At 46.7% G+C, this 17,035-nt stretch overlaps 1 protein-coding gene across 5 annotated transcripts in view; it reads left to right on the top strand.

Moving 5' to 3' along the window:
• MAD1L1 (mitotic arrest deficient 1 like 1) overlaps positions 1–14,121 on the top strand; it is a 356,012-nt gene extending 341,891 nt beyond the window's left edge. For all 5 annotated transcript variants that reach the window (XM_071570868.1, XM_071570869.1, XM_071570870.1 and 2 more), the window contains one exon: positions 13,066–14,121. In XM_071570868.1, the coding sequence (XP_071426969.1) occupies positions 13,066–13,224 (159 nt within the window). In that variant the 3' untranslated portion in view covers positions 13,225–14,121. The remainder of the gene's footprint in view (positions 1–13,065) is intronic.
• Positions 14,122–17,035: the final 2,914 nt, after the last annotated feature.

Here is a 17,035-nt window from a genome sequence, read left to right as displayed (position 1 = left end):
TCTGAAAGATAAGAAGCATTTAGAGCTGAGGGCTGGCTCCAGCCTTAGTTATTTACATCAGGATAGGGGTGATAAAATCTTTTATTGGTGTCACTGTTTAAATATTTTGGCTCTCTATTCCAATATTGTGGCAAGAAGGAACCATATGTGTTCCTAGAAAGAGAGCCTAGTGCAGCCGTTAATCAGGAGAGGATCTATTAATGTATTAACATTCAGAATAATGAATAAAACCAGCATGCACTGCAGAGACTAACACATATCTTTAGTCTGCAGTTTTCAAATGTTTGGAAAATGTTATATTCTTCCATCTTTCTAAACCTGGTTTTCTGCCAAAAGAAGTTCTCTTCTGTTGCTAATTTTAGAAAGGTTAAATCTGTTTACGAAAACAAACATAGCATGGCGTGCTGAAAACCAGGAGGATGTGGGCACTAACAGGCTCCCAGGCTGCAGAGTTCACAGCAGGAGCTGACTTGGCAGGGAAACTTGTAGGCATGTCCTTTCCTTCCCTAAATGCTATGCAGAGTGGAGAGGCAAGATATGAAGCCCAAGCTCCAAAACCAGCTCCCCATCACTGCCTTTCTCCAGAAGGCACTGGGCAGTGTCTGTGTATGTCTGCAGGTTGCCACTGGGCTTTAGGGAGGCTTGCTGAAAGACTTGGCACAGGGAAAGGGCAAATTTTAAAGAGCTCCAGAGTGGGAGAAATTGCTGGTTGAGCAGCTTGCATGCCTGGAGGTCATTGCTAATGAGCAGCATCTTGCCTAAAGAAGTGAACATCACATTTTAGTGGTGCTATGAAAACCAGTCATGCTGTCCCCCCTTTGCATCCCATGCTACTGCCTGCTTTGCTGTGGCATCTGGAGCAAGCTGTATTAGGGAAGGGAAGGAGGCCCTCTTCAAGGATGTGGAAGGATGCTGAAATGGTAGCAGAGCTCAGATGAGAGAAACTGGAGCATGACAGCTGTTACTGGATCATGCAAAAAGCCTGCCAGCAAAAATGCATCAATTTGTGTGATATCCGGGTGTCTTGTCTTCTGTTTTCATAATTGCATACATGGTGTCTGCATAAATCTTTTCCCCCCTGCACTTCCAGCAGCACAAGGAGCTGACTGGCGGATGGCAGCACATCAGTGGGAGAACACCAGCAGGAAGAGACAACCAGTCAGATGTGTGTCAGATGGGGAGGCCCAGGGCCCGAGGCACATTCCTCGGAGGTTGCTGGAACATGGTGCATTCACTAAACAGAAAACCTCTTCTTTTCCCTTCGGGGAGAGGAGCATGTTCATCCAGACATGAGAACCAGCAGTGCTGTCTCACCATGTTCTTCAGGAGGTTAGTGCCAAATGACAGCACAGGCGGCAACAGCAGAAGCTTTCAGCAAATGCGTCATAGCCCAAAGGTCTGAGTGTCCCCTCAAGGGATACAGTAGAATTTCTTCTACTTTTTCACTGAATACTGAAATCTTCCTATTTATTAATTCTTTAGCTGCAACCTCTGTCTCTTTAGCTGTGGACTTTCTTATTATGGTGAGATCAGACCTGCTCAAGGATAGAGGAGTCCTCTACCTCTGTGTTTCACATCAGGTTTTACCATTAAAAGCCCATTTCAAGAAAGCTGAATATGCCCAACCTGCACAGGCCATTTGACTGATGTGCTTACTGTCTTGGTCTTCAGGCTTTCCTGCCTATGGATGACAAATCTGGTTGAGTAACACCACAAATAGGATTACTGGTAACCATCAGCTCCACAAACTCAGAAGTCTTGAAGTTGAGAAAGTGGAATTTTAAAAATAATAACATCTTCCTCCCACTATTGACTTTGACTTATGGCTATAGATGCAGTCTGAGAAATGTGCGTCCCCACAGGGGTGTTGTGAGGTGTTAAGGGTTAAAACTTGGTTTTGAGGACACCAGAAAATCATTTTGCTTGTTCAGAATCAACTTTCTTCTTTGGCTTTCTGAGTAGTGACAACTCATGCTTACTTTGGTCCTGCTGACAGTCGTGCTGATGACAGCGATTTCAAATGAAGAAAAACGAAGAAAATGTGAGCCAGCAAAAAAGCAAGAGCAGTAAAAGCGCCTTCCTCAACTCACACTAACATTGTGACATTTGGTTATTGATGTTGCAAACAGCAACTAATGTTATTCTCAAAGCCAGCACTTAAATTCCACTTTGGTAGATCATAACTATAAGCAAGTCTCACAGTCCCGTAGGAAGAGGTAATTATTGACCAGTTCTTGCTCTTAGATGAGCAGTGCCTTTGGTCTCTGTAGTGCTGACTGTGGTGCAGAGTGCTGGCTCTGAGCAGAGGTGACTAATATGTGTCACCAGTTTCCTTGATGTAAGGCTTAAACCTGCAGTTTAGCCTGGGGTGCCAGACTATGACAAACAAGAGCTAGAAGAAGGTAATGAATAAACATGGTGAGAATTTCAGCTGTAATCTGCCATCAGGTCCATCTGTTACTCCTTCCCCCACAACCCTTGCAAACTCAATGAGCCAGGAACAGGCATGCTCCATATACTGTCCCATCCTTCAGCCACATAGCTAAGGTCTAATTGTCTGCTTGCCATTAAGCTGATCACTTACAGTCTCTTGAGCCATTATTAGTCACAGAGTCTTGTTCAGTTCTTTAGCCTTCCATCCACCCCACTTATGACAAGACTTCCAGAAGGATACCAAAAAGATTAGTAAGAATAAATGTATTCATCACACAATAGTGTCCAGTGTTGCAGGGAGGCATTTGCTCCAGTGAGATGTGTTTGCAGTGTTGCAGGGAGACATTTGCTCCAGTGAGATGTGTTTGCAGTGTTGCAGGGAGACATTTGCTCCAGTGAGATGTGTTTGCAGTGTTGCAGCGAGGCATTTGTTCCAGTGAGATGTGTTTGCAGTGTTGCAGGGAAGCAGTTGCTCCAGTGAGATGCGTTTGCAGTGTTGCAGGCAAGCAGTTGCTCCAGTGAGATGTGCCTCATAGGCAAATGTCATCTGCCCATTTAACCATTCCCAGCCTCGGCCACTCCCCCTCCACCTCATGCAAGATGAGATGCCCAGCTCCAAAGGAGAGTGTTCATTTCCACTTAGCAGCTGGTAAGCCCAGAAGACTGTCTGGCCTATTTTCACTCCGTGTCATGTGCAGGCACTTCAGCTGAGATGAGTCTTGGGGTATCCTGCTGATTTGCTCTAACCCAGAGACAGAAAAGCAGAGGCTCCTGGGTAGGATTATGATGCAGGAACAGCCAAGCAGAGAAACAGCATATACTTGGTGTGTCTCAGTGAGCAGTGAAGGCTCCAGCAAGCTCTGCCTGTTGGTGAGTAGTGGTTTGCTCTGGGGAGTGGATGTCCTTCTCCCAGGCAATACCACAGCTTGCAAAAATTGCCATGAAAATTCTCTGTGGTTCCAGGCGTCTCTCATCAGTGCAGGGTTTGGCAAACTTTGCTGCTCATGTTCTCTTACAGACATGCTCACGGCTGCAGTTCACAAGTGGAGTATCTCCCTGCTTTGGGAACCAGGCCATCTTAAATACAGCCCACACAGATGATTTTTTTTTGCATTTCTCCCATAGGTGCTTCCTTCTCATATTCCAGAAACTCCATGTTCCTGGTGTACTGCTCCTCCATTCCTTCCAGCTCGGAGAGCTTCCAGCAAGGAAGATGGAGAGGAATGTGATAAGCAGCTTGGCTGGTTAATGAGCTCTCTGTCTAACTGAGGGGTTCTTTTGTGCTGGGTTCGCTTGACAGTCTGGTATCTCCCTCAAGTTGTCTCTTTTCTTCTGGCTTTCCTTGGGGAGGTGTATGGGACCTGGTTCGGGTTGCACCTATTTTTCCCTTTGTACCAAGCCACCATGTTCACCAGGGCCAGGCACAGACCAGAAACTGCCTCTGGATGGCAGGGCTGGAGAGCTACATGAGACTATGATTTGGCTGAGAAAACAGAACTTAAAAAACACCCAATTCCTCACATTGCTGGAGACAACTGCAGAGTCATTGCAGAGAAAGTAACGGGAGATTTTCCTCTCCCTAATTTATGTCTCTTCTGCATATGGCTTCTACAGAGTCACTGATGTTACAGACAGATGGGTTGGCATTTTACTAGACAGAACACATGGGCTAGATGTTGTTAATGCTTGTTAACCACTCACTCTGCAGCTTGACCAGTCCAATACGGGCACCTCGCAGATGGCTGGAAAGCTGCAGCCTGGGTGCTGGAGCAGTCCAGCTCTGCCACATGTGGTGTGACAGCAGTTGGGATAACGTGCATTTGGCTGCTCTTTCCAAAGGGCTTTGTTGTAGGTCAGAGATAGCTATGGCTGGGGGATCAGCACGGCTGTGTGTCAAGGAAAGACATTGCTTTGTAAAGATCCTGAGCCTTTTATGGAGGTATTGGCTTTAAAGGTTTCGTTTCATAGTTTGGATTTTTATATGGAATGAGGTTGGAAAGATTCTGCAAGCCCTGTGCCTTGCTGCCATCTATACTCCTTAATGGTTGATGTTTACAAGCATATTTGGCTGGTGAACACTATTTAGCAGACCTGAGGTCTGTTAAAAACTTATAATTTATGACCTCGAGCTCTGACTACAGCTGGCTGCCAGTATTAGTTTAGAGTGACATCCCATGTGATTTTCCTTTCTCTGTGATCTGAGTAGTCTGCTGTAATTTACTCTCACCAGCCCTGTATTCAACAGAACCATTTCTAGGTATTGTCTCAGCAAATCTCCACAGGGTGACTCTCCTTGGTCTGGAGATCCCATCAGCATCTGTGGATGCAAAAGTAGATGCTACAGGTGAATCCTTTACATTACCATCTTCCCTCTTTGACAGTAGTGATGTTCAATTTGCAGCATAATAATGATAGGAGGCTGAATGCGTCCTACAGATGAGAAAGAGAATTTTAGTTTCAGCACTTGTTCTCTAAAATTCTCAAAGCACTTTCAGAAAATGTATGGATATTAATCCACACTGAGCAGTAGTTCTTCAAAACTATGATTTAAATTGGATATATTTGTCTCTGTCTGTCCTGAACTGTTCAATAACATTAATGCACCCTGATAATAGCTGTCACATTTTACCCTGGGGGTTGTTCCTCAGTGATAGGTGAAATCACAGCAGTTCAAAGACCTGTCTTCGAGGATGAAAAGCTCTATAGGAATATTCAGATATAAAATAGTAATAGTATGAATCAAAAAATATGCCTCCCTTATTTTAAAGCCTTTGATCTTATTTTTGTGGCATCACATTTGACAGTCTAAAGGACATTAACCTGTAGGAGAAACCTTTTGAAAGAAGATGCTGACTTGCCCTCTGCTGTGCAGAGCACTGTCCCCCAGGATTAACACCAGCAGCTTTCCCCATGGAGAGGGGTGCAGCCCTTCAGCGCATGTCCCTGCTCTGTTTTAAGTTTCTTTTTTCACATGAGTTTCAGGAGAGCTCACATAGATCAAAACATGGAGCTCTAGGGGAAGTTCTGTGCTGTGCAGTGCACCCTGCTCAGTCTTCCTGTGCTGCTGAGCTGATGCAGCATCCAGGACCCCATCGCTGCTGTCACTCGTGTAATAGTGCCTGGGTCATGTTTCTGATTAAGATGGAAGTATACGAGCTGACCCCTTGTTCCAAAGACATTCTGGGGTTGTGGTTCATCTCAATGTTGAATAATAAGAAAGAGAAAGGAAATGTTTGTTATAAATCTTAGTGCACGCAGGGCTGTTTCTCACTTATCCCATCCCAGCTTTCAATTTTCTTCTTGGCATTGCCAGACGTTTGCTTTTCTTTGCTCAGCAGCTAAAAGCAGCTTTTTCATTACATTTCCTGGAAGGCCCTTTACAGGCATCCATCCCTCTCTGCCTCATAAATTCACTTTATATACCAAGCTGGTGACACAGAGGTCAGAGGTCTTAGCAAGAAGCAATTATTATAAAGAAGTACTCTTCCTCTTTTGGGTTATTAAAGGGGGAAAACTTGGCTGCAGACAAGGAATGGTCATTTGTGAAAGGGAGGTGACTTGACTGATTAAGAGCTGCACATCCTGCAAGAACCATCATGGACAGGCATCATGTCAGGCCAGCTGGAATATGCCAATTGCCATGAAAAAAGAAGGAAACCAGTAAACAGTTTGCTAAATAACCTCATAAATATTTCCAGTCGTAAGCACATCTTGTGGAGGTTTGTTTTGTTTTGTTTTGTTTTTAATATTTCTCTAATTTTAAATGAATGGCCTGTAATTAAAGTGATTTAGAGGCTACCTGGGGACCTGGTATTTGAGCAGTGCATGATGCTTAGGAAAGATTGATTGGTGAGACATAACTCAATTGGGGGATTTTGATAATGATATCATCACCCAGGAGAGCCAAGTTTGAGCAATTAAATCTCAAACCCTCGTGTTTGGGTTGTTATAACTTCAACAGGCACTTTCCACATGTGCACACACACGCACACACGCACACACACTCTCACACACACACTCACACACACACACACTCACACACACACTCACACACACACACTCACACACACACACACTCACACACACACACACACACTCACACACACACACTCACACACACTCTCACACACTCACACGCACACACACACACTCACACACACGCACACACACACACACGCACACACACGCACACACACACACACGCACACACTCACACACGCACACACTCACACACGCACACACACACACACTCACACACACACTCACACACACACACTCACACACGCACACACTCACACACGCACACACTCACACACACACTCACGCACACACACACACACACACACACACACACACACACATGTTTTCCCTGGGTATTTTTTGGGCACTTCAGTTTTTTGGCTGGCTGTGCGTGGTGGGCTGTCCCATATGTGTGTGTCTGTCCAGGGCAATCTGAAGTGGTGATTTATCAGCTCTGCAGACCCAGGGAGAGGGTGGCAGCCCTCTTGGCATCACTGCTTCCCCCCTCAGCATCTGCACGTGGACAAGGCGGCCTTTGACATTTAGAAAAATCTCGGCATCTGAAGCAAGAGGCAGAAACAAAAGGATTTTCTCATTTAAAGGTCAGAGCCGGCAGCTTCTTAAAAGATATTTTCAAGTAGGTTTGTTGGGCTGTGGCATGGCTTATGTGCATTAATGGGTGCTGAGGGAGGCAGTGGGTGCTGTGGGGAAGGTGTTAGGGAGGAGAGGAGCTGTCAGGACCACCAGTGTGCCCAAGGCTTTGTGGCACACGTGGCAATAGGGCTGCAGAGGTTTCAGGAGGTGATGAGGTGGAACAGCCAACCCTGAGGGCTTCTCCTGACATGTGAAGGCATTGGGAGGAGAGAGTGAATGCCCCAAATGAAGAGGAGGTCTAAGCAGTTTAGATGATGAAGGCAAATTGCCGAAGGGGTCCATATGGTAGGGACATGTACATAACCCACACTGGAGCAGATGGCACAACAATCTTCAGTGTAGGGTGGGGAACAGCACAAGGAGAAGGGAAAGGGCAGTGAGAACTGGGACACAGAGCATGTGGCCACAGCATGGCCCATAATGCCACAGCAGCCTGTGGGCCTGAACAGAGCAGGGAGAAGCTCTGTGTGGAGTGTTGGATGTGAAGCCCTGGTGGCCCTTCCCTCAGCACACACGGGGCTGTTTGCCATGTTTGCTCAGAGAGGTGTCTGTGGGGATGCAGCATGGACAGTGATTTATGGAAGGAGCATAGCAGATGAGATGGGGCCTTCACAATATATTCACTGGCTAAATGTCACCAGGCAATGATTCACTTGCTCCTTTTGACCCCTAATACATCTTAGCCTTGGAAAGTACCATCTACCATAGAATATGGCCAAGCAGCATCTGCAAAGCAAATGCTTGTCACCATGCCAAGGGGTGGAAAGCTGCTCTGGCAGCCCTGCCAGAGTCCTAGACTCCATCCTTCCTCGCACTGTGGAGGTGTTTGAACCTCCTTTGTTCCCCAGCTGAGACACAACTGTCTTGCCTGCTGTGCCTGGCACAAAGCTCCACCATTCCTGTTGTCAGCTTGCCAAAACCCATTCAGGAACTCCACCTCAGGCACTGGAGGTGTGTGTTTGAAGATGCAGGAACGCATGGCCTGCATGGATTGCATCCCCAAAGGCAGTTGTGCTTTCTCAGCATGGAAATCAATGGTAGAATATCCTCACTTCATGTTGAAATCTGAAGTTATTTTGAATGTAGAAGCCTTCTTTTCACTGTTTCTGCATTTCCACTCCATACTTTCTCATGATACCACATCCCCATGTCAGCTGTCTCCTTAAGGCATGCAGCCACCCTTTTTTCAGTCTTATTCCAGTGTCTGAAGGTCCACAGGACTCTGGGTCTTATGCTCAACCTGTATTTTTCAAGAGGCATCCTTTGTGTGTGATTCAAGTCACGCTGCATGCCCGATTATAGCAAATGGTATTTGTTGAGCCAGAGTGGGGATATCCATTGTTTTTAGCTTACAAAACACATCAGAGAGAAAAGAGGCATACAAGACACTAAAAAGTGAGTGTATCTAGTTCAGAGTGCACTTCTGAGCCATGTTAGCTTGGAAATGACTTAAGGAGACACTGGCACACTTTTAACATAACTGGTGGAACTCAGCTGGTGGAAGAAGAGGAGAAGGAAATGCCAGGTCATGGCTTTCAGGGAAGCCTTTGTGTGCAACAGCAGCATGGGGGCAAAGAGCCATCCCAGCAGGACCAGTGCAGTCCGAAATTTCTGTATATGTTACAGTGAAGTGACAACAGTTGAGAGAGCCTCTGTTGTGGTCCATCCAACTGCAGGTCCATCCCCCAACAGGGATGTTTGGGAATGCCTGTTGCTCTTCCACATCCGCTGTGTTGTCTGCTCCTTTCTGAGATAGTCCCTGTAGAGCTGAGAACTCACTTTTCTACCATGCTGGTGTTATTTGACACATTTTTATATGTTATCTAAACTATAGAGCCTTGAATAATTTACCAGTTTCCAGGGTTAAGAGGAAGATTTATGATGTTTCCTTCTGGCAGGCAGCTGCTGATCTTGACTCCCTTGGAAAAGCAGTTGTACTAACAGCTCCTTTCTCCAGGCAGATCCAGGAGCAGCTACTCCAAGTTTATGTTGCCATGTGCTAAACAGACCTGTCTTCTTGTGGTTTACAGTACAGTGAAATCTGCCTGATCTGATTGCTGTGGGGCAGCACAGCCTGCAAGGAGAGAAACAGAGTGTCACCCTTCAGATCTATAACTGGAGTCGCGTCTTCCCCCAGCAGAGCCGAGTGTGTGGTAGCACAGGGCAAAGATTGATTTCCTTTGCTTTTCTAGAAAAGATCCCGAAAGGCCTTAAATCAGACTGAACTGGCAACGGAGCTTAGCAAAAGCTGAAATCTTTCCTTTTGCAAGTATTTGAGATCTGAATAAAACATAACATAGACCTGAATCTCGGTAGTTTAGTGAGCCAGACAGACTTTTTCTATGAATTAGAAGAAACCAATACAGGGCTATGTACCGAGGACCTGAAAGATGGCATTTTCATAGTGCTCACCTTCAGCATCCCAGGCTGCTCTGTGCTCAGGGAAACTGAGGGTGAGGGGGCAATATTTGCATCTCTAGTGGAGTGCTGCACTTGGCTGGCTCACTCAGCACAGAGGGGAAAGGGGGAGTGAAGCATGATGGTGGTCCCCAAAGTGTCCTCTTGCATTCACTCTTCTATACTTTGACTGTGGGGATACTCACAAGCTCAGCTTTTCCTGTGATCCTGTGTATTCAGTTTAACTATGAATGTTGATGCTTTTTTTTCCTCCCTTCTTTTTAAAAGCAACAACACGCTATTGCAATGACATCAGTAACACTGGGGCCAGAGTAGTTAGGGCTGGGTTTGAACATGCTCTGGTCTCTCTCGGCCCATTCCCACTCATGGACTCTCCCCATGGATCAGTGGCACTTGTTTCTGTTCCTCTCAACTTCACATTTTATTCATACATGGACTTGAGTGATTTTGCCTTCATCAAAACTTAGAATTTTTGGGAATGCATCAGCAGAGTGAATGGTGATTGCATTACATGGAGTGTGTCATGTGTATTGTTGTTTTGTGCTGGCACCTGCAACTTCTTGTTAGCAGGGATTGTCCAGGAGTTTGCTTTTGAGGGTTGAGACTTTTTTAATATAAAAAAAATCGATTAAAAATCAGTGGAGGGAATCATAGCTATGAACAATGAATAGGAGGACTCGAGTGCCCTTCCAGCTTTGAACCACAAGAAATTTCATCTTCATATTTTCATAAATCCAGTTTTTAGATGTGGAGTCACAGGCATGTTATGTATTAATCCCGAGTGGTGTGAAACAAGCAGACCCTGCAGTGTTCATTCAGCAGGGCATCCCCCCTGTGCCTTCCCCCTTGGTGCTCCTGCACACCCCTGTGCCTCCCCTGCTTTGCTGTGATTCCCTGTGTGCTCCCACGCCACCCACGGCAGCAATTCCCTCTCAGCCTGCACAAGGCAGGATGCAGACTGGTGTTTGAAAAGAAATCCTGTGAATTAATGGGAACATATTGCTATTATTTCGTATAATCACTTTATTTGTAAAGCACAGGCTGCAGAGGTGCTCCTGCTGTTGAACCCAAAGCAGCAAATCTATCTATATAACCCAGTCTATACTACATTATGAACAGATGGGTGAAGAAAAAAAAAATGCAATAAAAACAAATAATAAGAAAAGTAACAATGATAGCAATTTTAAAACACTCCCAGGGGGAAAAAAGTTTCTCCATTTTTTTAAAAGCAGTGTGAGATTGAATGAACCTCACTGCAAGTGCATCCATCCTGTAAGTTCACATGTAAACATCTCCTGGCAGAGGAAGAATTGCCTTTTTTCCAAGAGCTGCCTTCTTGCCTTCTGCCTGTTGCAGAAGTAATCATAAGAAACCTGAGTGAAGTGTCTGGGGTTTGAAAGTTTTGAGGTTTTCTTTGATTTTTTGGAGTTCCTGAGGAGACAGAGGCCATGGGGGTGAGGGAGAGGATGGTGCCTCCCTTGGCAGCTGAGAGAAACCACAGTCCCACCGAACTTGGTGGGAAATAGCAGTCTCCTCAGAAGCACATATTTGTCCACACAAGTTTCTCTGAACATTATTCTTCTGCTTCTACTGCAGGAGAAAACTTTGGCTAAGAATAAGAGAGAGAAATTACCATTAATCTCATAAAAAAGGGAAATATTCAAATGTAGCCTTCACCCGCAACGCCAGTGAGCTCAAAGTAGAGGAAATTTAAAACATTTATGTTGCTCTGTTTCTGAGGTCATAAAACACAAGCAAATGGTCTGGCACTAGATGCTAAATTTCTTAAGGAACATACTTTAATTAATTAAACTAGTAAACCAATTAATGGATTTGCTTGTAAATTCTTCGAAAATTAATTCTGTGCCCAAAGAGTGTTTTAAATCTGCAAAGGAGGCAGTATATTTCATACAGTGCTTGAATTCCCATTTTGGATGAATTTAATTCAGCACTGACTTTGGTGATGCGTTCATAATACTCGGACCTTCCTCTGAAACCAGCACTTCCCATCAGCTGAATCCAAGGGGAATTTGCAAAACAAATCCTGTGCTGCTGCCACAGCACCCAGCCCCTGTACTCACTCCTTGCTCTGCTACAGCCTCACATTGCCCCTCTGGCTGTACGTGGGTTGGGAATGTTTGTTCCTCCTGATGCCTCCAACTGGCTCCTTCATCTGCAATCACTGTCCACTCCCCTCTCGGGCTCTTTCATCTGGCCCAGTGACATCTCAGGAGAGCAGGAAGCATCAGGTGAATCCAGTAAGAGGCAGATCAAAGCACTGCACATCCTTTGGATTTGCTGCAAAACAACCCAACCAAAATGAAGGGCATTTAAAAAAGAGTTAATTTCCTTTTCCACATGGAAACCTTGTTTCAGTTCCCTGCCTGGCTTGAGGGTGACAGGAGCATCCTCAGTGCCTTGTGCTTCTTGAAATCCAAAGCAACCCAAACATGAAAAGTTCATAATTAAATGTGTCCAGGCTCCTGAGAACATGAAATCAGGAGGGAACAGGTTCCCTGGGGCTCTCAGTGGTTATTGCTTCCTTTCTCTCCTGGCAGGTAAAGCCATGTTTTCCCTTCACTTGTCAATCCTCCACGTGGGATCTGGGCATTCTTTGGTTGGGGTGGGACTGCCCTGCTCCTACACATCCCAGGGGGATGCTGGCCATGCCTGGCACTGCCTGCACCATCCCACCCCCCACCCACCTCCATCCCACATCCACCTCCACTGACAGGAAGCCGAGCTGTGGAGCAATTAGGAACAGGAGCATTTTGAAGAGGAAAATGGCAGGGGGAAAAATTAACATTTGTGCTGTGAAATTTTTGCTGTTTATTAATAAACAAGCCGCTTTTGTACCTCTGGGGGCAGGAGAGGCTCCAAGTGTTCCTTATTGCTCTTGCATTTAGCTTTTTTTTTTTGCTTGTTTTATATGTTACAGGAGATTTGTAATGTCTTCCCACATGTTGAATTTCCTTATTTTCATGAGAGCATCTCAGAATGATTCCTCTGAAGGTTTTGGCTGTGCGCTGCCAGGCTGATTTAAACACTTCAGGGATGCTGGGTGGATCAGCACTCATTGGGAAGGAGTTGTGTTAATTAGGAACAGGTCTGCTTCCTCCTACAGAAGCAGAATGATTTCAGCGATAAGTGTTTTCATGGAGAGAAAGACCTTGTGCAGAGCTCCTGCCACCCGAGACCTGGGGGGTGGTGGTGTCTGTGAGCCTGATGTGGGCACCCTGGTTCTGCACTGGCAGTACAGTCTCTTTCTAGGATGGGTGAACCTCTCATGTCCCCATTGCCACATTTGTCACCAGAGAAGGTCACACATGGGTCCTGCCTGGGGATGTTGGAATGCAGGACCCAGTAACAGCCCAGTGACACCGTCTGCCAAACAGATACTGTGTCCTTGATGACAGGCAGATCCGTGCCAAAGGAGGGTTCACTTCAGGGTGATGCTGCTTGCTCTTCCCTGCATCATGAATCACAAGGGGTGAATTAAAACCCTGTGATATTAATGGGCTTGTTCTTCTTTCCCCTTAGGCCTCCAGCTCCTCTGGTGGAAAAATGCAGCTTCTGGAAACTGAGTTCTCACGAACCATCGGGGAGCTCATCGAACTCCACCTGCTCCACCAGGACAGCATCCCAGCCTTCCTCAGCGCCCTCACCCTCGAGCTCTTCAGCCGCCAGACCATTGCTTAGCAGCCCACTGCCAGCCACCGGCCAGGGCTGAGCTCTCCTGGGCAGGACACTTGAGGTAGCGAGCACAAACTGTCATCTCCCACTCTTACTTTGTGGTATTGGGTTACTTCTGTTTTGCAGGGTACTCCTTCTTTCCCTTTTTTTCATGATGATTCACAAATCTCACCAATTCCTCTGAAAAGCATAATTTTCCTCTTCTGGGAGGGCAAGTCTAGCTCCATCCTAGGGCTTTCCTGTGCCAAGAACCCAATCCCTGCCTTTAAATTGGGCAGTGTGTTCATCACCACCAAGACTCTCAGAATCTCTGTGATTATAGTGGGATAGAAGCCACAGCATTGCCATGCACATCTTTCCTCAAAGGGATCCCTTAAATCTGGATCCCAGCAAACAGATGAGCCAGAATGAAGCTGGTGCTTCCTGCCCCATGGTTGTCCTCTTCTAATGGGAGTCAAGGGCTTGGTCTCTGAGGACAGGGACCCAGGGAAGTTCTCTTGCTCTTACAAACAGCTCATCACTCATCAAGGTTGAAATTATTTTCAAGATATCAGTTACCTGAGTCTGCCATCACTCAGCAGACAAGCATAAGCATAAATGGCCATTTAAAGAGCATATACCTATGTTGACACCTCTGTGTTGTGTAGTGTGCTCAAATGTCACTGCCGTGCTTTGAGTTCCTCACTGAGACTGGACTCTTGATTATCTCAGGGCTGTGGAAGGGAGTGATTTGGGGTTTTCTCACTGGTGCTGGTTTTAGCCTGCTGCCTGCCACCAGCCTGTGGGTACCTCTTTTAGAGAGTCTCCCTCCTCCTCTCCTCCATGGAGGATGGAGCAGCCCCAGAAGTCCAATATTTTGGGTTACAGTGGATATAGTTCTGTCATAAAAATAAAGTGTCACTTCCCAAACTGGGTGTATGACTCCTTTATTTGGGGTACACACTGTGCCCTTGCCATGCTCTCCTACATGTAGAAGTTGATAACCATTCTTCTATCAATGGTCTGATGCTAGTAGTGCTTTGAGAAGGGACAACATAATTATCTCTCTTTTTCCAGGCAAGTCTCATTCACAGAATCATGGAATGGTTCGGGTTAGAAGGGAACATGGAGATCATCTAGTTCCAACCCCTGCTGCCACAAGCCAAAGCAGTTTGCTATGAACTTCTGTGTATATTGATTTCCTCTTGATATCAATGGAACATACTCCCTAAGCTTGGAGAGAAGGGAGCAGGGAGCAGGCTAGAAGATTAGCTTAGATGCTCACAGTGGCTGCAGGGTTGGCCATGCTTGCTGGATTCACTGCAGGACTACTTGATGTTTCTACAGGCACAGAAAACAGCTGCTATGGACCCACCTGTTCAGAGGTGGAGGGACAAACATGAGCTCTGGGGAGTGTGCAACCCCCATCTCCCCAGCCCTCCTCTCCACACAGTTTGCAGGGAACTGCAGGAGCAAAAGTTTGGTGTTTTCTGCTTGAAGAAGTCCTGGTGGAAGATGAATTGCCAGGCATGCTGTGCCAGGGGAATGCTGCCTGATTCATATGCGCGACATGGCACAGAGAGTCGCCTTCCTCAGTCATGGGGAAAATGAATCATGACGTCAGCTGCATTCAGCTCCTCCACCAACACAATAGCAGATCCTGGCTGCCTCTGAAAATTTTTCTCTTGGCTCCTTGCAGGAGAAATGAAGTAATTAATAAGTTTACAATAAACCCTCTATCTTAGCAAAACACAGGTGAGGCGAGAAGCGATGCTGGAGAGTGACAAGGGAAAACGCGTTCTGCCCACTGGAAAGTTGCCTCCCAGGAGTGAAAGGATAATAAGTTCAGGTAGAACACACAGTAGTCTTCTGAGATGCCTCCAGTGGGGAGGAGATGGATGAATTACTGCTCTGCTCTCTCTACTCCCAGCAAGACTGATTTGTTCAACTAAGTTTAATACAGCAGCACAGCAGAGAGGTGTGTGGTGAGGATGGGTGCTTCGGTAGGTGTGCTGGTGTGGTGCAGCACCTGGTCCTGTGCATGGTTTGAGGAGCTGCTGGGTAACTGTCCTGCTTTGGCCAGCAGCATCCCTGCCCTTGCTCATGACGTTGCACTGCTGCACAGCGAGCAGGCTTGGGCACTACGTGAAACTGGAACTTTTGGGAAGCTTGACTTCTCCAGGGCTCACTGATGGAAGCCTGGGAGTTGTTCATGTGGAAATGTGGGCATCGCAAAGCCACTTGGTCACTTGTGGGACACAGAGAAGAGGAGCTGAGCCCAACCCCAGTTTTGAGATCCAACACTGAATTCAGGATGAAGCCCCAAACACAGGCTGTAACCTGCCACCACTGCAGCTCCCGTCTCTGCTACCATCATCGCACTGTTTGTCTGAGCCATGATGGAGCTGCGAGGAGTAACTGCAATGCTGCATTTCACAGTGATTGCTCCTTCCTTGCTGAGCTACCTGGGGCTAGGAAGCCCATCACAGGGCCCTGCCACTGTGTTCACTGCCCCCTCCATCTCCCCTCCATAGATGCAGCCCCCTGGGGCAGTGCAAACAGAGATCCCAGTTGCCACCACCCAAAGTGGTTGGACACAAGTCCCATCTGGGTTCAGCTCATCACTTGCAAAGCTCCACCCCTGTTTGTGGAAAATCCTTTTAGAAAATCTTGGGAGATGGGTCATAAATTTGCAGTTGGAAGGGAGAGGCGAGAGTGTTCACAAGTGTGCGTATACTCTCTGGGTCTCTGTGCACACTCGCTGGGTTTATGTGCTGTAGTCTGTAAACTGTGATTTATTGGTGCACAGCTGAAACTTCACTCAAACTGCGTGCAAGTCCCCACTCCTTTACTGCCGAACCCTTTCCATCTGCATGCAAATATAAACACCAAACAGGCAAGTTGATGCCAAGTGCTGTCATACAGTCTGTGAAAGCAGCGAAGTTCTGGGATAAGCCTGATATTGCAAGGTTTGTGCCTCTCCTGAGGGCACATCTCTGAACCTGTGCCTTTTGCTCCTGCCTTGTGTCTCCTGGCTCTTGGCTTCATTGTGTGTTGTTTGCTTGAGCCTCAGTGTTGTCCTGTAGTGTGTGATGCCCAAGAAGAAACTCAGGAAACCCTTTAGGTGAGAGAAGCCTGGAGTTTGTAATTTTGGATCTTCTCTGTGTAATGTTATAGGAGGAAGAAAAGGAGAAAGGGGAAGAGAATGAAGCTGTGATGGAGGTGGGTACATAGAGAGTGTAGGGCAGGAGCAGAGCTGGGGATGGGTGGAAGAAACAGAGTGCTGGATGGAAAGAGAAGCCACCATATCTAAATAGCTGGAGTGCCAGCAGTGCCGCCGGTTCTCTATCTCTCCCCTCTGCTCACTCCAGTGTTCAAACATGGAGCAGCACCCACCTGTTTCATTTCCCAACCCAGCAGTGGGCTCAGAGACAGCTGAGAGTGGTGTGAGTTGGGCTGACAGGTGGACATGTAAAAATAAGCCCTGGGAACAAGGCAAGAGGCAAGAGCCTTCCTAGGACATCACCAAGGTGATGCCAGACCCCAGTGGGCCATACTGCTCGGTGTGGGAAAGGGCACAGCCAGGGCAGGTTTGGTTCTGTTACAGTTTGGAGGTATTGGGAAAACGATGACGGTGTCAGATGCCAGGTGACTGTAGCTAACGACAGGAGCTGGGGAGGACGGAACAGGCTCTCTGTGCTGGTGTGAATCACTTTCCTACTGCCTGCTGTGACAGCAGATTTGGATTTAATAGCAGTGTTGCTGAAACTTGCATGATATTTAAAAGCTACAAAACGCACCCACTCTGATCAGGGGAGGGATATTAAATAAATAAATA

Source organism: Pithys albifrons, chromosome 16 (genome assembly GCF_047495875.1).
Source record: "Pithys albifrons albifrons isolate INPA30051 chromosome 16, PitAlb_v1, whole genome shotgun sequence".
Classification (NCBI taxonomy): domain Eukaryota; kingdom Metazoa; phylum Chordata; class Aves; order Passeriformes; family Thamnophilidae; genus Pithys; species Pithys albifrons.
The sequence above is the reverse complement of the archived record's forward strand: the minus strand, read 5'-3'. Positions and strand labels throughout refer to the sequence as shown.